Here is a 26,649-nt window from a genome sequence, read left to right on the forward strand (position 1 = left end):
TGACGCTCATAAACAATTAATCCTCTGGTGATCAGAGCACAGCAGCCACGGCTAACAGGAACGCTGGGAAAGAGGCCACAGTGGATCTCTGAAGAGAGAGAACAGTCTCACAGGATTTCAAATTCAACAGAAAACCATACTCGCTTCCTGACACCCAGTGCCGTGCACCATACTGACTACAAAAGAGAAACACTCACCCTGCAGTCGGAGTCTGGCTGTGTCCAGAGGGAAAAACACTGTCATCGCTGTCACGCTGCCCTGTAAAGAGTAAGGAGCCTGTAGTCATTAAAACTCCACACAAAAGGTGACTCAACTTTCAAATGAGAAACAGTACACTATCAGCAATGTCAGATCGGATTTTATTCATCTTAATCTGCTGTGTTGACTACTGTTCACAGGTCTGTAGGTATCTATCTAAAGAGATGCTTTCAGTTTCCCAGGGGTCGGGGGGAAGAGTCTCTATCTGACTTTGGAAAGGAAAAGGTCACCCTGGAAATGCAACCTAGGACACACATCAAAGAGAGCCGATATCTGTTCATCATTAGTTGCGTCAAACATGCCCACTCAGAAATCAAAATATCCAGGAACTGAAAACCAATACCTGAAGGTTCTCAGACTTATTTGACCTACCACCCCCTTTTCAAGAAAAGAAAAACATACATATGTAAATACACATACACATATATTTCTATATATATTCCCAGCACGCCTCCCCATGCAATTAAAAACTTCTGTACTATATATAGCCCATAATCCAGAATAAAGTGTGCATATCGGCTTTTTCAACCCCCCTAAATCATTCCAGTGCCTCCCAGGGATTAGTATCACCATCCACTTTGGGCAACATCGATACACACTTCTATTCCCTGCACTTAATATATTTATTTCAAAATGAAAAGGCAAGTAAGAATCATATTGTTGGGGGAGGGAGAGGAAAAAGAAGAGCTGACACCAAGGGCTTCAAGCAGAAAGAAAATGTTTTGAAAATTATGATGGCAAAATATGTACAAATGTGTTTGAAACAATTAATGTATGGATTGTTATAAGAGCTGTAAGAGCCCCCAATAAGAGGTTTTATTTTTTTTAAAGAATCATATTGTTGTTTAAAACTGTTTTAATTTTAAATTAAAATAGGAATAACATCTTTGCTAAAAATTCTGTAACTGTCTTATTTATGGTAGTCTTGTGACAAGCATAAATTACTGGGGTTAAGGAAAAGGGGAAAAACAAAAACAACCAGTCTTTGCATTCATAAAACCGTCTGACATATAAAAACCACAAGTACATTCTGAGGGACAAAAATTACATGCATGCAACTTCCAGCTGGGCTTATGGTCCTCAACCCACATACAGGCCCAGCGGGGCACATTCTTAAGCATCAGATCGAGTTCCAGGCTGTTGTTGGCAGGTGCTATCGAGTTGGTTCCAACCCATAGCGACGCTGCGCACCACAGAATGAAACACTGCCCAGACCTGCACCGCCCTCACACTTGCTCTTAATGCCTGAGCCATTCTTGCAGCACTGCCTCCGTCCATCTCACTGAGGGCCTTCCTCTGTCACTGCCCTCTACTGTACCAAGCACGACGCCCTTTGGGGCACTGGTTTCTCCAGTCTCGCCATCCTTGCCTCCAAAACCTTATGCATAGTTTCAGGCTACTGGTCCCATGATAGTTACTTAGTGCAATGCACTGAATTATCTAACATGAGTCTCTGGCCAGAGCCTGTGTTACTCCCACCAAACAATCTTTGTTTTCCTGATGCATCTGGGTAAGACTATGGGGGAAGACACTGATGGATTAGATGCTTCAACTGTGAGTGATGGTTAAAAGGTTCGTTGTGATTGCCAGTCTGCTAGGTATAAAGTGGGGCACCTCAAGGCCTTTCCCCTTCCGTCCCTCATTGCATTCTCAGGATGGATGGCCTCAGCTCATCCCTTCAATGACCCCAAAATACCTTTAATGACTTTATTAGGGCAAGAGGGCCCAGATGCCACAGGGGAATTCTGGTGGTGCATACACTGTGCACTGGGTCCCTCTGTTGGCCCCCTATCACTATGTCCTATGAGAACTGACAATCCAGAGCTTCCTCCAAAGCCCATCAGCCAGATTAGTCCTTGACCAAAATCTGTAGCCCTGCCCAGGTAGCTGACCTTGTCCTCACTTGTGGCACACTGAAGAAGTGAAGGGGCTACATAGGTACTGCTCCTGCGACCCCTGGTACCCCCATCCCAGGACTCCTTCTGGCCATGGTCCAGACTGTCCCTGCTGCCTCGTCAAGCTGGGAGCTGGGGCCAGATTCTGGGATTTGGCTTCTGTCCCCACTCCAAGGATGACCCACTTTCAGGACACCAACTTCCAGTGTCTTAGTCTTAATCCTCTGTGAGCACCCAGGACCTGTTTGGAGCATTTGTTCCACCAGCTCCCCACCTGATAATCTGCTAGCTTGGGTAGACCACATGCCCCATGTCCTCCTGGGTGGTGAAATACTATGCAATTTGAGCTACCTTTGTATCTGTACATGGGATCCACTAGTCAGGAATCCTGTCAGAGATCTTAGTGTTCATTAATGTCAGGAAAAATTACAAGTCCCAAGCCCTGGAACAGCAGACTAGGAAAAGGGGCAGAAAGCTTTTCCAGGAGTCTGTTATGGGAGATTGTGGAGAATGATACACATTCAAGGTAGTGCAGATCACCATCTTTGAATGGGGCACTACTGCTTCCAATTCTGCTCAAGATTCAATAGGTAAGAGACTTGGTTGCTATGCAAAGCATGTGCTACCTTTATTTTTTAAGAGGGTTTCTAGCAGGACATCAACCCATAATTTTTCTCATTCTGGTTCACCCAATTTTTTTTAACGCTGTAAAATAATTTTTGTTAAAATTTTTGGCTCTGTTTCACTTTTCCCTTCTTGGACATGACTGAACTAGGAAGAACTGATTTGAATCAGAAATATGGTGGGAAATATGGCAGTGCTATTAGGATTCAAAAAGAAGTATAACCATCTATAGGACACCTGTGCTTCTGCAGGCAGATTATAAATAATATATACTTCTGTGGAGTTTCAAAACTTTGGTCTGTCATTGATTCCTGAGACATCTCAAATGCCGCTGCTCCCTGCTCGGAGTCCACCTCATAGCACGCCATGTATAAGAGAAGGAAACACTGTCCAAACTTGTAACATTCTCAACAACAGAAGTATGGTTAAGCCCATCCATTATTGCTGGCAATGTGCCAATACCTCTGGTGGCAACTGGGAGATAATCTCAAAAATCTTGAAGTTTCCCTAGTGTTAGTTTAAGTGTCTGATACGGATTATAACTGAGAATTTACCCTAAGCAAGTGACTGAGGTGGACAAAGACCACCTCCTGATTATCAGCTGACCTTAAGGCTGATTCAATCGATCATGACTATGTAATAAGACTCCAAAAAAGGCTCTGGACATGGCATCTCCATGGGTTTACTGGCTGGTGAAAGACATCGATGCATGTCTTTCAACACACCCTTTGGTACAAAGAGTACTGCATTGGGAACCGTCCCAGATGTTGCCTGGGTAATCTCCGCATGGATCCTTTTCCCTCCAATAAACCTGCAATAATAAACATAGCATTTTCCCTTAGTCTTGTGAGTCATTCCAGCTTATGACTGGTCTCCTAAAAGGATGTAAGAAATCCCTGATTGTACAGCAGCAGGTCAGAAATGAGGGGAGCCCTGGGGACAGCTAAGCTTGTGGTGAGCATCTGAACTCTTAGACCTTACTTGGCAGTGGAGGACTGTGCCTTTAACTTGTCAGAGCTCACCTAACGCCACGTACTAAGAAGTTAGGATGTCCAGCTGGTGTTAAGACAGAATTAGTAATATAATTATTTGATTGCTCTTTACAACTACTTATGTATTTTATAATATATTCCCATATGTTCATTTGAATGCACTATGCTCTCTCTCTCTCTCTCTATATATATATATATATATACATATATGAAATTGCACTATAAGTTGATAAAATGAACAAAGATCATTTCCCTCTATGAAATGAACAAAGATCAAGGATGGTGATCAAGGGCAAATATGTGTTTTATCTTTATTTGCATTTTCCCTCTAAAAACATGAGGAATAGCAGCAATAGTAAAACTATCACTAGTACTATTAACTACTTAAAGCAAAATGACCAAATTACTACTACTAATAATAATAAACCAAAGCTGACTGTCATTGAGTTAATTCCAACTCATAGCCAATCTACATTGGGTTTCCAAGACTGTAAATCTGTATGGTAAGAGAAGGCTTTGTCTTTCTCCCACAGAGCAGCTCCTGGGTTTGAACCACCAAACCTGCAGTCAGCAAGACCAGTGCTTGTCCAACAGTGCTACCAGGGATCCTTGCTAATAACAGCAGCGAACATCTAAATAAGGGGGCTTCCAAGGGTTTGGACAGTGTTTCCCACTGAGGGGCTTTGCTGGAAATATCCAAGGAAGTGCAAAAGCAAAGACCTGTACTTTATCATGGATTATAGGCTAATAGTACAAAAGTTTTTAATTGCCACAGGGGCACTGAGTAATTTTATTTTCTGAAAAGGGGGCAGTAGGCCAAGTAAGTTTGGGAACTTCAGAGTTTATGAGAAAATGGGATTAAAGATAATGGAATATTTCCTGCAACTTTTTGAAGCCCCGCCCCGCCCATCCCTGCTCCCTGTATACAGTATACTTTGTACGCGTCAGTCATTGTTCTAAGCATGTTATAAGAGTAAAACATCCAATCCCCACCACAACCCAAGTTCGGTACAATCAAGCTCTCATTTTGCAGATGAGGAATCATCTGTTCTGATGTCATACCATTCATTTCTAGGTGGCAAACTTAAAATGCCTGGCTCCAGAGTTCATGCAGTTAGCCATTATATTGTTTAACACAAATCTTACAACAAAATAGCGTATATACTTGCGTATAAGCCGACCCGAAAATCCGCCAAGGAACCTAATTTTACCACAAAAACTGCATTAAAAATGTGCTGTAAAGCTCAGCTTTTCCTCGAGTATATATGTACTCGGCTAACAGAATTGTAAATGTACCTTGTTTAACCTACTGTATGCATTTATCTTGCTGTGGTTTCACAGGACAGTCTAGAAATTCAGTAGAGATCCTGGCACAGCAATATGCCCTCAAATGGTTGTTATGGGAATGAATGAATCTACATGCATAGCTTGAGCTGCTACCTGAAACAAACAGTAACCTTGGGAAAATGTGCTCCAAATTCCACAGGTAAATTTGGAACACAGCTACTCTGTTCATTGGGGACATGCTGTTTTAGTCCTCTAGGCAGGCACACACAGACAACTGTTTTCATAAGCAACTGTTTCCTGAAGCAAAACATTTATTATGTATACATGTCTTATGCCAAGCTATATAAAAGCACGCTTTCTCTAGAATTTGAATAAAATTCTTCTTAACATAAATATTTGGTAACCCCATTCCCCCAAGGACAGTCTGTTCCTTATATGAAATTAGAAGACACAAAATACCCAGAAGCCAATCACAATGCACAATATATGCCAGAGGGGCATATAAAGAAGTCCATTATTTGGGGCCCCGCAGAATTCTAACCATCTGAGTGGGAGTTCTGATGGTGACAACAATCAAATGAAACAGAACCCATTACCAGTGAAGCACCCTTCTAGGACCTCACCGAAAACAAATGTCTCAGTCAGAAATTCTATCATCCCTCCCTCTCATATAACAAGTTCTGCCCAGCATTGGCACTTGAGAGCTGGGAATGTCTGTGAGATGTTCCAGCAATGGTGCCCCCGCACCTGACAGACAGAGCTGGAAAAAGCAATGAAGAGGTTTATTTAAAAAAACAAAACAAAAAAACACATTGAGTGGCAGAGGCTGGTTTTGAACCAAGCTCAGACTCCTAGTTCTGGTCATTCTTCTACCTCAGTTTTCAGCCTTTTACAATCAAGACAGAATGTCACTTTTAATCATAGCCTTCCCATCACCTCATAAAAGTGTACAGCGAACAAAAATCTAGGAAGAGCAATTAAGAAATTAATGGTGATTACATTCCAGTTCACACATTATTTCTCTCTATATATCTTTTCACAATAAACACGGATTCATTTTAAAGCAGGAAAATGCTAAAACCTTACGGAAGTCTAATAGAATGCAAGAGACTAACATAGCTTCTGGATTCTCAAAGTGTTATCTGGGGACCTCTTAGACCTCCCCTAAGACCCTTTTGTGGGGTCTACAGAGTCCAAGCTATTTTCAGCAGAACACACTGGCATCATTTTCCCTCTTCATTCTCATTCTGTCAGTGCGCAGGGAACTTTTCCAGAGTTTACGTGACATGTACAAGAGACTACATACAATGCAGAAGCAGCTATGAGTGCCAATGGATCTGGAAATAAAATAGTTTGAGAACCATTATTAGATAAACATTCTTCTACTGTACTCTGGTCTTATGAAAAACAGTATTGGTGTTAGCAAGCTTTCTGATTATCTAATGCATCACTTCTAATACCCCTTTTAACTGATCTGACCACATACACCTGCGTGACATAAAAGAAAGGTTGATGTTTGATCAATTGTAATGTAGCTGAGAGGAATTACTGAGAGCCGAATGAAGGATGAACATGATGGTCGGGCAGGAGGAAAGTAAAAGGAAATGGAAGAAAGAACTAGGTGATAAAAGCTATCTAGAGAGGTAAAATATAGACATGCATATATGTAAATATATTAATATGGTAAAGCACTACAAAGCAGACTGACTTGGGGTCTCTACTTAAGTCTTCTCTCAACACAAGAACACTTGTTCTAATAACCTGGCACTGTGTAATACTCACCTTCCCTACATAATCACTGAAGACAAAATGGGTGCATAAGCAAATGTGGTGAAAAAGGATGATGGTACCCAGCTATGAAAAGATAGTGTCTGGGGCTTAAAGGCTTAAACAAGTGTCCATCTATCAGGGAAGCAACAAAATCCACATGAAGTACTTCCTTACCCTATGATCATGGCCCCAGTTTGACCTCACTAATCCTGTTAGACTGGAGTAGGTATAGTGGTATAGATAAGAGCTTTCAACACATGGAATCCAAGATATGTAAACCCCTCAGAAGTAGTAATGGGAGTAATGATTCCATGAGGGTATAGGAAGGGAGGCAGGGAAGAGGGAGAAGGGGAAACTGATAGCAATGATGGGTGTTTAACCCCTCTTCAGGGGAATGAATAACAGAACTGTGGGTGAAAGAATACATCGAAAGGTGTAAGATATGAAAAAAATAACAATAGTAATAATATATAATTTATTAAGGGTTCATGAGGGTGGTAGGGTGGGGAAGGGAGGGAATAAAGAGGAGTTGATATCAAGGGGCTCAAGTAGAAAGAAAATGTTTTGAAAATGATAATGGAAGCATCTGTACAAGTTTGACTGGTGATTTATGGATTGTTAAAGTATCTGTAAAAGTCCCCAGTAAAATGATCAACAACAACAAAAAGGTTGAAAAACATCAACTACCCACTGGGTTGGCCACTGTCCTCTCCAAGAAACTTTTAAACAGGCAAATGCCTCTGGAAAGAATACGAGAGGGGTGGGGGTTAAAAACCTTTCTGGAAAAATGAAATGAAAAGATACTACTCTCCCCCCCACCCCCCATGAACTTTTTATAGGCCTCTGGAAAATGTGGTCTGTAGTGGGAGGTATTTTTTTAGAGCGGCGGTTCTCAACCTGTGGGTCACGACCCCTTTTGGGGTCAAGCAACCCTTTCACAGGGGGCACCTAATTATAACAATAGCAAAATGACAGTTCTGAAGTAGCAACGAAAAAAATTTTATGGTTGGGGGTCACCACAACATGAAGAACTGTATTAAAGGGTCGTAGCATTAGGGAAGTTGAGAACCACTGATTTAGACCTATTTTTAATGAAAGGGACACTGGGTGGTTGATTGAGATAGTTAAGGTTTATTGTGTCAACCTGGCTGATAAACACGTGGAATGAATTGAAGGGTGGAAAAATAAATGGCTCGATGAGCCAGCCTCGCCTTTCTAGTTCTCAGGTCTCTTGCTTTCTGATGGTCGGGCCAGGGTTCAGCTGCCTTAGCCAGTTCCCCGCTTCAGCTGGCAAGGTTCACTTCCTGTAAGACATCCCTGAGGAGAAGCCACATAAACCTACCCTGATGCAGCCTTGGGTGCTGGAGCAGCCGCATGTAGACCCCTGAGATGCTTACATGCTCACTGATTTGGCTTTCCTCCTGCAGTCAGCATCATTGCATGTGTTTTGTGAGCTGGAGGAGGACTTTGTAGATCAATGTCAGACATATGGGCTACTGTTGGACTTAGAGCTTCGACAGCACTGGGTTGGGATGCTTTCATATGATAGAGTTTTTTTGGTTTTTTTTTTCCCAGCTGAGGATGTATTGGCGTTAAATGCAACCATATAAAAACATAAGTTATGAAAAACACAGTCACGATGTGGCCCCCACCCTGGCCCCAGCCCCCTTAGACCTCCCCCAACTTCAGCAAGGGGGGAGAATAAGGGCGGGGGGGCCTCAGAACCCGCCAAAACAGCCGGTGGCCGCAGGCGCCCTCAGCGCATCCGGTAGTCGGTGGAGCAGGACAGTTCACACCGCTGGCCCTTGAAGTCGAGGTCAATGGTGAAGTCCAGGTCGCGGTTGTTCTTGGCGTTGGGCCGCATGCCGATGGTGCCAAAGATCTCCTCGCCCGTCTTCACAGTCAGGTAGTCCTCCATGTAGAACACCGTCTGCTTCCAGTGTGTGTAGGACGACTCAGGGCTGGTGGAGAAGCCAGTCCGTTTGTGGCAGCGTGTGAACTCGATGTTGAAGTAGGCCACCAGCGCATGCACGTAGTCATTCCGCTTCACTTGCAGGCAGAACGGGGAGGTGAAGGTCAGGTCCTCCACCTTGACTGTGTAGATGTCCACTTCCTTGATGAGCCCGTCAGGCGCCAGCCACTTGTCGCGGGCGTAGAGCACGGTGTTGAGCATGGACTCGTAGAAGAGGCAGTAGCCCATCCACTCGCTGATGATGATGTCCACCTTCTCCACCGGCAGCTCCACGTCCTCCACCTTGCCCTTGATGATGGTCACCACGTGGTCTAACTTGTTGGCTTTGACGATCTTCACAGCGTAGTCAGAGATGCTGGAACACTCGATCCCGATGACCTTGCGCGCGCCGGCCTTGGCGGCGAACATGCAGAGGATGCCAGTGCCGGAACCCACGTCCAGCACCACCTTGTCCTTGAAGAGGTCCCGGTTGTGGAACATGGAGTTCCGGTAGGTGAGGGTGCGGACCTCGTCCTTCAGCATCTCCTCGTGGATGCCAAAGTGGGCGTAGGAGTCGAAGTAGTAATCCTTGGACGTCATGTCCTCAGCGTTGGGCTTCTCGCTGCTCTCCGCCTGGCCACAGGAGACCTCCATGATGCAGTTCACGGCCTCGGCTGCCGCCATCTTCACCCGCAGCTAGTCCTCCTTCGGCCGCCGAGACCCCCCCTTTATGATAGAGTTTTATATAAAGGGTAAGTATATGAGTTTCTGTGGATTTGTTTCCCTAGTTTACCCAGACTAACACACTGATAAGGAAAGATTCAGACAGGATGCTGAAAGGGGAAGCAACTGCAAGTCTAGAAATTCTAAAGCTACCATGGTGAGAATCAGAGCACAAAATAAAGCATGTCATGAAAGGCTATCACGAAAGTTTGTTAGTCGTGTTAAGGGTCATACTAGTGATTGATAAGACATATGTGGGAAGAGGAATAATAGAGGCTTTAGGGAGAAATCCCAAGTTTCTGGATAAAAGAAACAGGGTGGCCTTTTGCCTTGGAGAGAGCCTGGAAACAAGATGGGTCACCAGCAGCTCTACTGGAGCCACCCGCGAAAATTCGGCCAGGGTTCCCGTTCTTGCCGCGTGTGCTCAAACCGGCACGGTCTGATCCGGAAGTACGGCCTCAATATGTGCCGTCAGTGTTTCCGTCAGTACGCGAAGGACATCGGCTTCATCAAGCTGGACTAAGTTGTCTTTGGATGGACAATCCAACACCGCCATCCAAAAGAAGAAACAATGCCAACTATTTGTCCATAAAATAAAAAAAATTCAAGTCTGAAAAAAAAAAAAAAAGAAAGAAAGAAACAGGGTGACTTAGCTGAGATGGCAAACACTGGAGGAGCAGCACTTGGGGACCAGGAGACAGTGAACTTGGCTTTCAATGAGCTGACTGTTAAAAGTCTCAAAAGTTTTTACTTGAATAGGTCCAATAGGTAGGCGGGTCTACCAGTCTGGAGGTGGGTTGGGAATAGAAATGGAGATTCGGAAATCACTACACAATGTAGATTATTCCCTCACCCTCCACCTTTAAGATGACATCAATTGTACGAGTGACTTCACAGATTTTTACTTGCTACCGGTGAGCAGGATCATATTGTATTGATAAGATGTACTCATTTATTATTATTTTTTTCTCATTTATTATTTGATTCTTGTTTTTTGCAGCCAAATTTTCATTCTTTTACTCAAAAATAATTACTGAAACCATTGCATGCTCAGCTATTTCAGGTTTGTGGCTCCCATTTGACTTACTCTCTTTATTTTCTTCCTATTCCTTCCTTAGAGGTACTTTACAACCAAGTGCTTTAATCTCTACCTCAAGTTCTTACCTAACTTCATGAGAGGAATGCTTGCTCCCTAATTACAAGCCTTTCTCCTTTTCCAAACTTGATGAAAGGCTACTCATTGTTCTCTAAACAGCACTTTGGCTACATCCCAGGAGTGTATGTGTGGACATACATTTTCATCTCTCTTGGGCAGACACTTAGGAGTGTAATTAATAGGTCATACGCTATGTTTAACATTTTGAAGAACTGCCACACTGTTTTCCAAAGTGACTGCACTACCTCATATTCCCATCAGCAATGTACAAGGCATCTAATTTCCCCATATCTTTGCCAACAGTTGTTATTATCTGACTTTTTTATTATAGTCATCCCTAGTGGGTATGAAAGGAGCCCTGTTGGCACAGAGACTAAAGGACTGGCTGCTAACCAAAAGGTCTGCAGTTTGAACCCACCAGAGGCTCGCTCCAGGGGGAAAAGATGTAGCAATCTGCTTCTGTAAAGATTATAGCACTGGAAATCATCCTAGGAAGCTCTACTCTAAAGGGCAGGTCCCCATCAGCCAGTCTGGACTCAGAGTGGCACAACAGTGGATGGGAAGTGGTATCTTACTGTGGTTCTGATTTGCATTTATTTGATAACAATAATGCTGAGTATATTTTCATTTGCTCATTGGCCACTTGCATATCTTCAATGTAGACACAGCTATTGAAACGTCCATTTTAAAGAGATAAATTGTTTCGAGGAGCCCTGGTGGTGTAGTGGTTAAGCTTTGGGTTGCGATCTGCATGGTCAGCAGTTTGAAACCACCAGCAGCTCCTTGGGAGAAAGACTAGGTTCTTTAAAAAAGAAAGAAGGAAACTCAGTGATAGAAATGTTAGATGGTCTGGTGCAATTAATTGCTTTTATCTTAAAAAAGAAAAATAAGAAGAAAGCCTGGGCTTTCTACCCCCATAAACAGTTACAGTCTCGGAAACCCCCAAGATCATTGACTTGATGACACTGACTTTGGTTTTCATTTGTCTTCTATTACAATGAAATATGCAAAGACCTAGAGTTAGCTCAAAAAGGAAGAACGCCCTCAGCATATCCAAAACTGAAAGAACTCTCAAGAAAAAAATGAAAGCCAAAAAAAAAAATGAAAGCCTTGAGTTGCAAGATTAAAAATTGCTATGGGCAAAATACTGAATGATGCAGGAAGCTCAAAAGAAGATGGAAAGAATGCACAATCATTGCACCAAAAAGAACTAGTCAATGTTCTTCCATTTCAGGAAGTATTCATATGAGCAAAAACCATTGCTATTGAAGGAAGTCAAAGCTATATTGAAATAGCCAAAAACAAGACTCCAGGAGTTAATGGAATACTAATTGAAGTGTTTCAATAAGCTGATGAAGCGCTGAAAGCATTCATTCATTTGTGCCAATAAATTTATAAGGCAGCTACTTGGTCAACTGCCTGGAAAAGATTCATATTTGTGCCCATTCCACAGAAAGCTGACCCAATAGAATGCTCAAATTACAGAACAGTATCACTGCTATTTCATGCAAGTAAAATTTTGCTGAAGATCATCCAACAACAGTTGCTGCAGAACACTGACATGGAGCTGCCAGAGGTTTGGCTGGATTAAGAAGAGGACATAGAACAAAGGGTAACACTGCTGATGTCAGATGGATTGGGGCTCAAAGAAGAGAGTACCAGAAAGATGTTTACTTGTGGTTCACTGGCTGCATTGGTGGGTCATAACAAATTACAGACAATTCTTGAGAAGAATGGGAATTTCCAGACACTTCATTGTGTTCATATCGAGATCTTGTACATGAATCAAGAGACAGTTGTGATAACAGAACAGGAGACTATTTCATGGTTTAAGATCAGGAAAGGTGTGCATCAGGGTTGTATCTTCTTACCATACTTAATCTGTATGGGGAGCAAATCATCAGAGAAGTTGGATTATATGAAGAATGTGGCATCAGATTTGGAGGAAGGCTTATTAACAACCTGCAATATGCAGGTGACACAACCTTGCTTGCTGAAAGGGAGGAGGATTTGAAGCCCTTGCTGATGAAATCAAGGTTTGCAGCCTTCAGTATGGATTACAACTCAGTGTAAAGAAGACCCAAATCCTCACAACTGGAATAATAGGTCCTGGGGTTTTGTTTTGTTTTGTCCATTTAACATCATGAAAATGAAGAAAAGACTGAAGCTGTCAAGCATTTCATCTTGCTTGGATTCATAATCAGTGCTCATGGAGGCAGCAGTCAAGAGATCAAACGATGAGTCGTATTGGATAAATCTACTGCCTAAGACCTCTTTAATGTGTTGAAAGGCACGGACGAAGCTGCTTTGAGGCCTTCCAGTCTGAAACCACCCGCTACTCCAAAGGATAAAGGTGTGCCTGACCCAAGTCATGGTATTTTCAATTACCTCGTGAATGTAAAGTTGGATATTGAATAAAGAAAACTGACAAGAATGATATGTTTGCATTAGGTGCTGGGAAAGAATATTAAAAGTATCATGGACTGCCAAAAGAACAGATAGATCTGTCTTGGAAGAAGTACAGCCAGAACGCACCGTAAAGGAAAGAATGGTGAGACTTCGCCTCAAGTACTTTGAACATGGTATTAGAAGAGCACCCAGTCCCTGGAGGAGGACATCGTGCTTGGTAAAGAAGAGGGGCATGGAAAGAGGAAGAAGACCCTCCAGGAGAGAGACTGATGCAGTGGCAGCACAATAGGCTGAAACATATGAACAACTGGAGGATAGCACAGGACTGAGAGGTTTCCTTCTGTTGGACGTAGGGTCGCTATGAACCGACTGGACAGCACCTAACTCCAACACTTTTCAGTATCCTTATCTTTTAGAATTATCTTTTGTAAAAAAAATTTTAAATCTCCCTGCCTTCTTTTTAAAATTCAGTATTTATTTGGATTTATAGATATTTTGTGCTTTTCATCATATTGAGTCTGTTTCTTTTTCTATTGGCTTTATTTTTTGTTTTCATGTTTTGTTATGCAATTAATTTACTTTTATGAGTCTGTAAGTTTTATCTCTACCAGCCCAGAAGTGTGCATATATTCATATGTACGAAGGGGCTTCAAGAGGAGCATGGAAACATTACTGTAACTTGGAATTCCATTTTCCATGATTTTTGAAGCTCCCTTGTATAGAGTTCCTATTCTTCTGTGAAAGGCCCCCGGTGTTACCATGGGTTAAGGACTGGGCTTCTACATGAAAGGTCAGAGTTGGCTCCAGAGGAGAAAGCTGTGGCTGTCTGCTTCCTCTGGAGCTCGATGGAACGGTTCTACCCTGCCCTATAGGACTGCAATGAGTCAGTGACAAGGCAGGGTGTAAATCAAGGGTTAAAGTCAAGTAATTTAATAGCCAGTTCGCTGGCCTAATGACCATTTGTTGTTTGTTCCTAATGACTGTTTTAAGTATCAAAAATATATATTCAGAAAAGTAATTTTTTATTTTATATAGCTCACACTTAAATAAGAATAAACGACTCACACAAAACTAGATAGTGTCACAAGAAAGTTTTAAAATATTAAATACCTGACCAAAAAGTTAAACTGTTACTTAAGATATTTCCGTATTGCTTCTTTATTTTGTGTATTTGTTTGTTTGCTTCTGTATTGCTTCTTAATTGGCGTCTTCATTTGCTATATTCTTTGCTTTTCTCTGAGCGTCATCAGCTCTGTGACTCCTCTTCAGCCGTCTTACTGGGGGCTTGGGGTTCCCTCTCTGTTAGGCACAGCCACACAGCTCAAAAGCTGGGTTCCTTAAGAGTACACGAGCACTTACATTTCAGGTTTTATTTCTGAAACACAGATGGGTTATGCATTTTCTTGGTTATGTCTCCCTTAGAAAAAATAAGCATACAAAGTCGACTTTTTAATTTTGACACACACAAATTACACAGGGAGTTGAGATGAACTTAACATCTCAGTCAGAACAGAATGAAATACTGGGTGAACCTGGCCCTGTCTTGGCTGCCTAAGAGTATGTGCTATCTTATGGGAATGGCATGTAAGGCCACACATAAATATAGGATCAGAGATCATGCTTTTTAAGTAGAAAATAATGATGTCAGGGTTGTCCTACCAACCGAGGCACCAAATATGACCATTTCAAAAATGCTAATTCACCCTCGAAGGATGAAAAGTAGTCAAAAGAATGCAATGCCAGTTCCAAAGTCAATTTCCAAGGTCCAGAAATGGTTGCGTCACAACAGCAACACTGAAAGCCTGACAGAGCACATGGATGGTACTACTGGACAGAAAGATTGTTAAAACAACAAAATTAAAAAGCAATGAAGATTTCTTTTCAGTGGTGGACCTTGAGCTAATGAAATGCCCCAGATTAAAAGTCAATTACTGTGAGTACTCAGACACAAAGTCACTCAATCAGATTAACATGATTATTCTCCTCTCCATATCCGATCATACGCTCACATATAGACACAGATAAACAAGCAAACTCACTACCATCATGTCAATTCTGACTCATGGTAAGTCTACAGAGCAGAGTAGAACTGCTGCTCTGAGTTTTCAAGGCTATAAATTTTAACAATAGTAGAAAGTCTCATCTTTCTCCCATAGAGCCACCAGGGATTTTGAAATGATGACCTTGCGGGTAGCAACCCAACCCAAACCCAATACCCCATCAAAGCTCCTCTATATGCAGATATACAAGTTAAATAAAAAGGCCTAATGGCTTTGGACTGTGGCATAAAACAAGCCGGGATAGGGAACCAGCCTTAGTCCAGGTGATGTGATCTCCGGTTACACACAAGATTCATTCCTGTGTCTTTAAGTCAAACTCGCAGGTGAGATCAGGCGCATATGATCACTGCGTAGTCTTATTTTATTTTCCAAGAAAAGGCAGAAGCCTTTTGAATAATTTAAAAGGTGCACATACAGCCAGTGAAGAAGATGAAGAAGGTTCAATCATCTCAAAGTGAGGGGAAATCTACATTAGTATTCAAGAACCAGAAGGAGTTGTCCAGAAGTTGGAAGTTTGTAAATTCCTAACCTGAGCCAGTCTGTACCTTCAAGGCTCCAGGACACAATTTCCTTATTTATAAAACCAAGGCCAATATAGAACCGCCAAGGCTGGTATCGGAAAAATCTGATCTGGGAAGCTTCCCACCCCAAATCAGCAAGCTTCTCTCCTTGGCTTCTAATTCTAAACAGCAAGGGCTAGGCCTATGAGGGGCTTCAAACAGTTCATAGAAACATTCCATGCATGTGTTTAACCCTTCCTTCTATGTGGTGCAAAGGCCAGGGGGCAGTGTTGTTTATCAGCTCTGGAGCCACACAGCTGAGTCTAGTTTTCTCTGTGATAGCAGCTCCCATACCAGATAAGCCTCATTGCACAGAGATGGAAGGATCTCTGTGCCTGGGTCCTGAGTCAGAGCACTGACAGTTGGAGAGGGAGGAAGGATAAAAACTTTCTCATTTTCTGATTTTAACTTTTTAACAGTCAGTATATATTAAGTGACTTCTCAATATACATTATGCACAGAAACAAGAAATGTTAAATAAATACTAAAACCCACTGCCATGGAGTCCATTCTGATAGATAACAAGCCAATATAAGCTTGCCCATTGCTGTAAAATCTTCATAGTATATTCGAGCTTACATCTTGAGCACTGTTTGCAGAAGGCCATGGATGACACAGGGGCTGCAACGATGGGCTCAGGTGTAAGAACAAGTGTGAGGATGGCCCAGGGCCGTGCGGTGTTTCCGTCTGTTGTGCATAGGGTCGCTGCGGGTCTGAGTCGGCTCTACAGCACTTATCAAAAACACGGGTAACACCATAAAAAAATCCTTTTGTAGTGCCCTCAGACAGATTACATCTCCACTGAATCCCTTCTGATCATTAACCAAGGATGTATAGTCTTGAGCTCAGGCAGGATGCATTAGTAAGTGGATTACCTCCACCCCTCATTGGCCAGCCCAGGAAGGGGTCGTCTCTCTTAGGGGTTTGTCTGAGTATGTCCTTGATGGAAAGCACTAAACCAGGCAAGTCTGGAAGCCGCATAGCCATGAGCCCCTAGGATTATGCCCTGAATGCCTTGGTTGGAAGCCCCTTGATCAATCTTGTAACCTCTCCTACTGACATTACGTGACCCCAAAATGGTCCTGTTCCTGCTTCTGTAGTTCCACTTGTACATGCTGACCTGCCACCAGTCACACGAGGTTCCTTTGTTCTGTGTCTATCTTTCTGTCTGAAAATCCTCTGATGCTATTTTGGCCTCTGCGAAAGGGCTCCCTCATCCGGATGATGTGTCTTTGTCTTGTCTTTGCCCTGCTCAAGACTTACTAGATGTTCTAACTCTATTTGAGACGGAAGTCTCTTTAGAACACTACAATGGGAGGAGACCACCTCAGCTTTTACCCTCCAAACAGCTTGTGGGTTTGAACGGCCTTGCGGTTAGCAATCCAGCACCTACCTGACAATGCCACCAGAGCCTCTCAAATAAGAGGGGGAAATAGAATCCATTTAAAGTTACAGATCAGTCATTCATTAGCCTGACAACTCCAAAGACTGTTTCAGTGTCAAAGGCACTCAAAGGTAGCCCCAACACAGCACTTCTCAGGCAGTAGGTAGGGATTTCTTTTAAGTGACCCATTTCTATAAATAAAAGGTATCTTTCAAAATGTATCTAATGAAAACCCAAAGAGAGAATTATAAACCTAATTGTACTTGAAATTCTGGGGGACCTTAATGTCAGGGGCTTCCAAAAACTCAAGGAAAAATTCATTATCTTTGAATTCAGTTTTTCAACGAACACACACAAGGCTACTGCATGTATCTATCGTATAAGAGTCATCAACTGGAGATGAAAGGTTCTCCTGAGAGTGCAGTTCTGGTTTGGGGGCCCTGGAGAAGATTACCTACCATTATCCTCCCAAATTCAAAATCCAAATTGACTATCGAGTTGAGTCCAACCTACGACAAGGTGGAATTGCTCATATGGGTTTCAGACTGTGATCATTGACGGAAGTGGAAAGCCTCATCTTTCTGAGCAGCTGGTGGTTCCAAACTACTGACCTTGTGGTTAGTAGCCCAATGCGTAATCCACAATGCCACCAGGGTTCCCTCAATTATACCAGAGCATGCCACAAAACATGCAAAACCAGGAACATTAGTGTTTTTTTAATTTTTTATTGTGTGCATATGCCCATAAATACTATACTTAATGTGAGAGGATGTTGAACTCGAAAGGAAGTGAATAAGCAAACATAAAATGCCAATTCAGAAACTGGCAAGTCAACATCTTATGAGGCTCCAACAATCCTTTGGGTAGAAGCAAACACTCTAAGGAGCCTTGGAGTTTACACAAGGTCACACAGCTGGTGAGAGGCACACTCAGGATTTTAACTCAGTCTGCCTATGTAAGTGCTCAAAGGCTTTTAACCACATTGCTAAATGGACCCTCCCTCATGAACCCTTGATAATTTATAAATTATTATTTTGTCATATCTTACACTGTCCAACATTTCCCTTCACCCACTTTTCTGTTATCCATCCCCCAGGGAGGAGGTTATATGTAGATCCCTGTAATCGGTTCCCCTTTTCTACCCTACCCTCCTTTGACCCTCCCGGTATCGCCACTCTCAACACGGGCCCTTAAGGGATCATCTGTCCTGTATTCCCTGTGTTTCCAGTTCCTGTCTGTACCAGTGTACATCCTCTGGTCTAGCCAGATTTGTAAAGTCGAATTGGGATCATGATAGTGGAGGGTGGGGGGAAGCATTTAAGAACTAGAGGAAAATTGTGTTTCATCGTTGCTATATTGCACTGTGACCGGCTTGTCTCCTCCCTGGGATCCTTCTGTAAGGGAATGTCAGTTTCCTACAGATGGGCTTTGGGTCTCCACTCTGCACTCCCCCTCATTCACAATGATATGATTTTTTTGTTCCTTGATGCCTGATACCTGATCCCTTCAACACCTCGTGATCGCACAGGCTGATGTGCTTCTTCCATGTGGGTTTTGTTGCTTGTGAGCTAGATGGCCACTTGTTTACCTTCAAGCCGTTAAGACCCCAGACGCTTTATCGTTTGATAGCTGGGCACCATCAGCTTTCTTCTCCACATTTGCTTATCTGCCAGTACTTCTTACAAGACAGATTTATTTGTTCTTTTGGCAATACTTTCAACATCCTTCGCTGATACCATAATTCAAATGCATCAGTTCTTCCTTGGTCTTCAAGAATTCAATGTTCAGCTTCACAGGCTGTCCAGCTTCAATACGATTCAATGTCCAGCTTTCACAGGTCTTGCTCCAGAAAGCTTTACTCCATCCATGTCATTATGGTCGACTCTACTTTGAAAAGGCAGCTCTGCCTCAGTCATATTTTGGTGCCTTCTGGCACTATGTCTGACAATGTTCTGTTTCTATTCATGAGGTTTGTAGTATTTGACAATGTTCTGCTGCTACCCATAGTTTTCACATGGCTCCTCTGAAGTGGACAGCCTATTCCTTCTTTGTGGCCTGTTCTTAGTTTGGTAGTTCTGGTGAAACCTGTTCACTTGAGTGACTCTGCTGGTATTTGAAATACTAGCGACATAGATTCCAGCATTACAGCAACACACACAGTTCAGCAAACTGACCGACAAGGGGTGGGTCTTACCATCAAGTTAATGGTCACTTCTCAGCACCTCCACTGCTACCACCATGGCCCTTCTGACCTTACAGTCTATTTTCAACAAAGTAGCCAAGTGATTGTGTAAATGTAAGTCAGTCATCCCAGGTTCAAAACCTCCCAAGGCTAGCTCTCTTTCTCACTGAAAATTAAAAGCCTCATACAATTTGGCTCCCGAACCTCATTTGTGTCCTTGTTCCCTCTATTCCAGACACAAAGGGGCCTCCACGCTGATCGGAGAACATGTGGAGCAAAAGCATCTCAATGCCTTTGGCACTGGCAGACATGAATGCATGAAATAAGCTTTCTCAATCAGGCAGGCGCTTCCATGAAATACGGTGTCACCAATTCCTCACAACTATGTGAGATAGGCATGTTGAGTTCCACTTTACCAATGAGGACAGAGACTTTTACAGGCTACCTAGCAACAAACAAAGGAGCGCTGGTGGTGCATGGTTACGCACTGGGCCACTAGCAGAGGCTTTCTACCCAGGTAAAGAGTTACAGTCTCAAAAACCCACAGCTGCAGTTCTATAGAGTGGCTGAGTCGAAATTGATTCGATGACAGTGAGTCTGCTTTTGGTTAACAAATAATGCACTTGGGGGGCGGAGGAGGTGTTTGTTCGACATTACTTTATGCAAAGAGTGAGCTCTCTTGGAAGTTTCGGGAGAGGACAGTGTGACGTTCCTTGGAAGTCACGGTGATTGCAACTGCGAAAGGTGCTTACTGACAGCGAGGACAGGAGATTTGCCGAAGGGCAGCGCGAGGGCTAAGAAGAGTCCCTGACGAGAAAAGTGATCCAAGCGCAGAGTGGACAGTGTCAAATGAAAAGGTACCTTTCCACGGTCAGCAAGCCCGATCTTGATTAAAGAAGAAGAAACCCCCCCTCTCCTCCCTGCCACCTTCCTGTGCCAAGTGTGTAAGACTGTCAGATAACGGCGCGAAGCAACAACTCCACACTAGCTCACACTGGGGGACCGGGGTGGGCGGGCTGTGTGCGAGGGAGGGGAATAGCCCGTACTTCTTAGAGGCAAAGGACACAACCACCCTCTCCCTCCCCACTGTCCCTGGTTAAAAAAGAAAAACTCCCTCCAAGAGGCCAGCGCGGCGGCCAGAGGCCTCACACCAGCTCGCTCTGCCAGCAACTTCCCGCCCGTGGCCAGCACCCCTACGCGGACCTCAAGCCCCAGGCTCTCCCTGTCCCCCTCCCCCGTCCCTCGCAGGGCTGGCCCGGGCGTGAGGAGCCCGCTCACCACGGCTCCGGCAACGGCGTGGACCAGGCTCTCGTAGGACAGCACGGAAGCCATGGCGCTGCTCCCCGCGGGCCGAGCCGCACTTTCCCGCAGGTGCCGCAGAGTGGAGAGCACCCGAGCGCCGGCCGCGGGAGGAACGTCGCAGTCCCCGCCCCCTCAGGCCCGCCCGCTCCGCCCGGACAACCACTTCCGGGTCGCGGGTGGCACGCCGCGCGTGCAGTCTGGGGAGAGCCGCCGCCGCTGGGGCGGGCGGGAAGGGAGTCGAGTGCGGCGGGGGACGCCTCTGGGCGCTGATTGGCCGCTGGGGAAGCATGGGCGGGGCCGGGCTCCTGAAGCCCTGCAGCGGCAGCACTCTGGCCTCAATGACCCGAGTCCCCAGGGGTCTGACGTAAGCAAGACACCTGGATTCCTGGAACTGACTGCAGAGACCTCAGGACCTGTACCCAGGACCTGTCGTTCGCGCGTCACACCGACTGGTTGGCCAACTGTGGGGGGAGGTCATATGCTCACAGGCATCCTCCCTGAGGGCAATCGATCAGTTGCCAGACTGCAGTGGCCCCGTTCCCTGCTGTTAAGGACAGTGGACGCCTGCACTCATATATTTGGTCCCTGTAGGTGAGGTTTACACCCTACTGATAATGGTTCCTATGGAGATCCAGAGAACAGGTCAAACTTGAGCTGCCAACCTAAATCTAGGATCCGCCCATCTTGTCACATGCATACCCCAATCCCTGCTCTTCCTATTGCGTGTATGTCCCTAGACCACCCCCCTCACTGCTGTGTAACATAGTGCAACCCCTTCCTGTGACGTATGTCTTTACCTGTAATTAGTGGGCTTGCACTCCCCCCCCAAAAGGTAATAGAGGTCTCTCCTCAGCTCCCTTTCCTCCAGGTTCCCTTTCCCTTTGTCCTCCCTTCCACCCTCTCTCCACGAGGACCACCAAGTAGAGCTGAGGTGAGCTTGCGACCATGTAATGTAGCATTATTATAATGTCTCTTCTATCGCTCATACTCTCAATGACTTTAATATAATATTTATATATCTCAACCGTGCAATTGTGCTTACTGAACCCATGATTAGTGCTGGGGGGCTGGCTCCCCCCAAACTCATACCACAGCCAACTTGACAAGCCATGTAACCTGGCTGGTTCCTTGCTTTGTGAAGTGTCAATGTTGGTGCCAAACCATCACCTAATTGGTTTTGAAGATCACAAAAGCTCATTTAGGTAGACCACCTTTAAAAAAAGATACCAGCAAAAGAAAAGAAAAAAAGTGTTTACTCCTTAAATGTTGCAACATGGATAACCAAACTATATAGTAGTAAAGAACTCGTACCCAACCTCTTGCCAAGGAGTTACTGCTGATTCCAACACATGGTGACCCGGAGTGCTTGTGGACGTGTGCAACTGCTCCAACCGCATTCTCTGGACTGTAATTTTAACTGACTACACTGCTGGTCTATCAATTTATTGTTCTATAATGACTTAGATATTCCTGTGTGTTATACCACCAGGATTTCAAATGCCAGCAGGGTCAATCAGCGGTGGACAGGTTTCATCAGAACTTCCTGACAAAGCCAAACTAGAAAGAGGGCCTAGAGATCCACTGCTTAAAAGAAAAAAGAAATCCAGAACGTTGTCTGATACTGTGTCTGAAGACAAGTCCCTCCCGCTGGAAGAACTGGCTCCTTAAAGTAGAGTTAACCTTAGTGAAATGGGTGGAGGCTTTTGGGACCTTTATTTGTTAAAATGGCTAAGACTCAAAATGGGAAGAGACTGCTCCAAATATCTATTGATAATTAGAATGTGAAATATCTGAAGATGGACCTAGGAAAATGAGACATTGTAAAAAAAATGACATGGAAATGGGGTCTTAAAAGCTCGCCACGGTCTACCTGCTGTTTTTGTTGGTAGGTGCTGCAGAGTTAGATCTGACTACTAGGGGCCCTTTGTACACAGAAGGAAACATTGCTCAATCCTGTATCATCTTCACATTGTTGTTTATGATGGGGCAATTAGTCTCTCCCTATCTGGGGCAAAGAAGAGCGGAGGAAATCAGATTCAAGCAAATACTTGTCTCCACTACCAAGAACTAGATGGTGCCAGGAACCACAACCAACAGCTCTGATTAGGATCGCAATTCTCAAGTTCCTGATTAGAATAAGGTAAAAATTAAAAATCATAAAAGAAAAAATTAAGAATCATAAAAAAGAACAGATTTACAGGCCTGCTATAGACTGGTGGAACCCCTGAGACTATGGCCTTTGGATCCACTTCAAACCTAGATCTGAACCTGCCAGCAGGGATCTCCTTTCAGGTAAACAAAAGGCAGGCCTGTAAAGACTGATAAGGCCCATGAGAACCCTCCTCCTCAGAATAATCAACCCCCCACAAAAAGCAGCATTTTCCCTATTTGGGAGGATGGTGCAGGGCCAGCGTTTTATTTTATTGTCATCCAGTCATACCAAAGCCTTCTCTTCCCAGGACCAGATGAATACAAACAGCCTTAAGTTAATAGTCAAGCACAAAGCGTTTGACTAGTCCTAGTTTGAGTCCTACCTGATCTTTCGGAATGTTCTTGGCACCCTCTGCTACATTTGTTTCCCGGGGCGCCATCACCTCCCGTCTCTGCTAGAGTTTGAATAGAACCCTTGTTGGTCATTCCTAATTATCATGTGCTGCACTATGCCTATCGTCAAATTACTCTCCATGCGAGGACTTCCAAAAGATGTTTACCTCAACATGTTTCTGCAAAATTTGTCCGTATGGAATCTTTATTTGCTAGATATCTCTCCCACTTCACACCGCCTTCATTTACAGCAGTGGCACAATAACCAGAGGCCAAAGGAAAGGGTGGTAGGGGGACACACCTAGTTGCCCAGAGCAGATTTAGTCATTTTATTGGGAGCTCATATACCTCTCACAATCCATACATATATCCATGGTGTCAAGCACATTTGTACATCATCATTCTCAAAACATTTGCTTTCCACTTGAGCCCTTGATATCAGCTCATTTTCCCATCCCTCCCCATTCCTCCTCCCTCATGAACCCTTGATAATTTATAAATTATTATTTTGTCATGTCTCATACTGTCCGACATCTCCCTTCACCCAGTTTTCTGTTGTCTGTCCCCCAGGGAGGGGGTTATATGTAGATCCTTGTAATCAGTTCATTTCTACCCCACCTTCCCTCCATCCTCCCAGTGTCGCCACTCTCACCACTGGTCCTGAAGGGATCATCTGTCCTGGAGTCCCTGTGCATCCAGCTCCTATCTGCACCAGTGTACATCCTCTGGTCTAGCGGGATTTGTAAGGTAGAATTGGGATCATGATAGGGGTGGGGGAAGCATTTAAGAACAGAGGAAATCTTGGCTGTAATCTTAATGGAGGATCACCAGGTCTTTCCTTTTGTGATGCTACTGCAGAGCCCTAGTGGCATAGTGAGTTTCCTGTTGGGCTGCTAACCACAAGGTTGGCAGTTAGAAACCATCCACCACTCTGAAAGAGAAAGAGGAGGCTTTCTACTCCAGATTCAGGCTTACAAACCCACAAAGGCAGTTCTACACTGACTTATAGCACATGACAGCAATGAGAGTGGCTTTAGTTTGGGTGCATTCAAACCACCTTTAGAAAAATCAGTTGAGAACAAACCATTTTCACCACCTAGAAACCTTCGTTGTAGTCGCTGACTGCCATATCTTTGTCTCAGGGTGGGTTTGAAGCACTGACCTTTTAGTTCCCAGCCAAGTGCTAATGCACACGACCTTCAGTGCTCCTTTTTCTGGAGAGGTTCATATGATATAGTTAAATTCTGTCTTGGAATGCTGCTAGGAATGTTCCCACTACTCCTTGGGGTCAGAATCAGAAAGTTTACACCCAAAAGTCAAATGGAAGTAATTTTGGCACTGGAATAAGAGATAACTGATCCTGGGGAAAAAAATATAAGCAGGGAACTGATGAACTTAATTCACCAACTCCTAATAAAATTGGGAGTGCTCTCATCAGGAATGTACAAGTTTATGCCACATACACATTATAAGCTTTATTTTTCTTTCTTAATAGTAATTGCGCTTAAGAATCAGGATGTATAGACATACACCTATAGCAGATAGAATGTATGAATATTTATTTTCCTTCTGCATTTCAGCTGTTGGAAAACATTAAACACGTAAAGAGTGAATTCCTTGTGATTAGTTGCTGTTACTGCCTGCCTGCTGGAGAGACGGCTGCCTGCAGCCGTCAAACACTGCCCTGTCCTACAATATCTGCATCATCAGCTGCAGGTCAGCTTGCTGGGATCCATGGGATTTCACTGGCTGAGTTCCTAAAGGAGTTTTCCAGACCTTTCTTCCTAGTCTTTGTTTTTTCTCCAGCAAAGTTTTGGGTTTTTAAAATCATTTTATTAGGGGCTCATACAACTCTTATCACAATCCATACATACTTCAATGTGTAAAGCACATTTCTACATTCATTGCCCTCATCATTCTCAAAATATTTGCTCTCCCCTTAAGCCCCTGGCATCAGCTCATTTCCCTCCCTCCCTCCTCCTTCATGAACCCTTGATAATTTATAAATTATTATTTTGTCATATCTTGCCCTGTCCGATGTCTCCCTCCACCCACATTTGTTGTCTGTCCCCCAAGGAGGAGATTATATGTATATCTTTGTAATCAATTCCCCCTTTCTACCCCACCTTTGCTCCACCCTCCTGGTATCACCACTCTCCCCACTCGTCCTGAAGGGATCATCGCCCTGGATTCCCTGTGTTTCCAGTTCCTATCTGTACCAGTGTCCATCCTCTGGTCCTTCCTAGTCTATCTGGAAGCGCTGCTCAAACCTGCTCAGAATCATAGCAGCACAAGAGCATCCACAGATGCTGCACTTGAGGTGTTGGCCAGGAAGCAAAGGTGAGTCCTCCAAAGCTCTCACTGCCATCGAGTCAATGCTGACTCACTGTGATCCCCAATGGCTGAGACTGCAGCTGTTCATGGGAGGTGCTGGTGATGTCAATCTACACTACACCACCAGGGTTCCTCTAAATGGGAGAAAAGAATTATACCAAGGAATCTTTAAAAATAAATCATTTTATTAGGGGCTTATATAACTCTTTTATCACAATCCATAAGTACCATGGAATTTTAATGCCTAGCCCCCACCCCACTGCTTTACTTTCTAGTTTACTGATAGTACCTCAAAATCATTGTCATATCATGGGAATCAGCATATGCAGGGAAAAAAGAGGGGGCATGTAGAACTTTTAAAACTACATCAGTGTACTTTTGTGTGTTGCTATGATGCTGGAAGCTGTAAGATAGTGTTTACAAAATCAGCAAGTTTACTCTTGGTAGGTTAACTTTCACCAGAGTTTCTGGACTGCGAGATTAGGAAGAAAGGATTGGTTTTCTACTGCTAAAAACTAACCAATGAACAAACCCCATGGTGAAGAAGCACACCAGCCTGTGTGATCACGAGGTGCTGAAGGGATCAGTTATCAGGCATCAAAGAACAAAAAATCATATCACTGTGTGCTCACGTTCCCGATACAATTGCTGAAGACAAATGGGTACATAAGCAAACGTGGTGAAGAAAGCTGATGGTGCCCAGCTATCAAAAGATATAGCATGCGGAGTCTTAAAGGCTTGAAGGTGAACAAGCGTCCATCTAGCTCAGAAGCAACAAAGTCCATGTGGAAGAAGCACACCAGCCTGTGTGATCACGAGGTGTTGAAGGGATCAGGTTTCAGGCATCAAAGAACAAAAAATCAAATCATTGTGAATGAGGGGGAGTGCAGATTGAGGACCCAAGATGAGAATGACGACGGCTACAAATGTGCTAGACACAATGGATGTGTGTATGGACTGTGAAGAGTTGTATGAGCCCCAGTAAAATGATTAAAAAGAAAAGGCTGCATGGCTAGTAACAGAGGTCTGGGCAACATCCCATTGTGCTCTTTTACAAGGTTGCCAATAATTGGCACCAACACAAGGGAAACTAGTGACAACTGTGATGTTAAAGGTAGCTTAATTTTGGAATGTCTTCCTTCTCATTCTACATAGCCACTTCCATTCATACTTTAGTATTGGTTAAAGTTACCCAGGTCCCCAGAAGTGGCAGAAAGA

The 26,649-nt window shown here is 43.9% G+C and overlaps 2 protein-coding genes and 1 pseudogene across 5 annotated transcripts in view; 1 reads left to right on the top strand and 2 right to left on the bottom strand.

Annotated features, from left to right (window-relative positions):
* SLC25A17 (solute carrier family 25 member 17) overlaps positions 1–20,686 on the bottom strand; it is a 74,933-nt gene extending 54,247 nt beyond the window's left edge. For 3 of the 4 annotated variants that reach the window (XM_075553618.1, XM_075553621.1, XM_075553620.1), the window contains exons 1-2: positions 20,530–20,686; positions 198–258 (exon numbers count right to left, since the gene is read on the bottom strand). In XM_075553618.1, coding sequence (XP_075409733.1) covers positions 198–258; positions 20,530–20,583 — 115 coding nt within the window. In that variant the 5' untranslated portion in view covers positions 20,584–20,686. The remainder of the gene's footprint in view (positions 1–197; positions 259–20,529) is intronic. The other variant, XM_075553619.1, reaches the window with a different exon arrangement.
* LOC142451862 (protein arginine N-methyltransferase 1 pseudogene) lies at positions 8,379–9,523 on the bottom strand (annotated as a pseudogene).
* On the top strand, positions 9,826–10,140 carry LOC142451863 (small ribosomal subunit protein uS14). Its single transcript, XM_075553617.1, has one exon. The coding sequence runs from the start codon at positions 9,853–9,855 to the stop codon at positions 10,021–10,023; it is 171 nt and encodes a 56-aa protein (XP_075409732.1). The 5' UTR covers positions 9,826–9,852; the 3' UTR covers positions 10,024–10,140.
* Positions 20,687–26,649: the final 5,963 nt, after the last annotated feature.

This window comes from Tenrec ecaudatus, chromosome 6 (genome assembly GCF_050624435.1).
Source record: "Tenrec ecaudatus isolate mTenEca1 chromosome 6, mTenEca1.hap1, whole genome shotgun sequence".
Classification (NCBI taxonomy): Eukaryota; Metazoa; Chordata; class Mammalia; order Afrosoricida; family Tenrecidae; genus Tenrec; species Tenrec ecaudatus.

Excerpts from the sequence above, each read along its gene's own strand:
- LOC142451863 (XM_075553617.1), top strand. The coding sequence starts at position 9,853 with ATGGGTCACCAGCAGCTCTACTGGAGCCACCCGCGAAAATTCGGCCAG.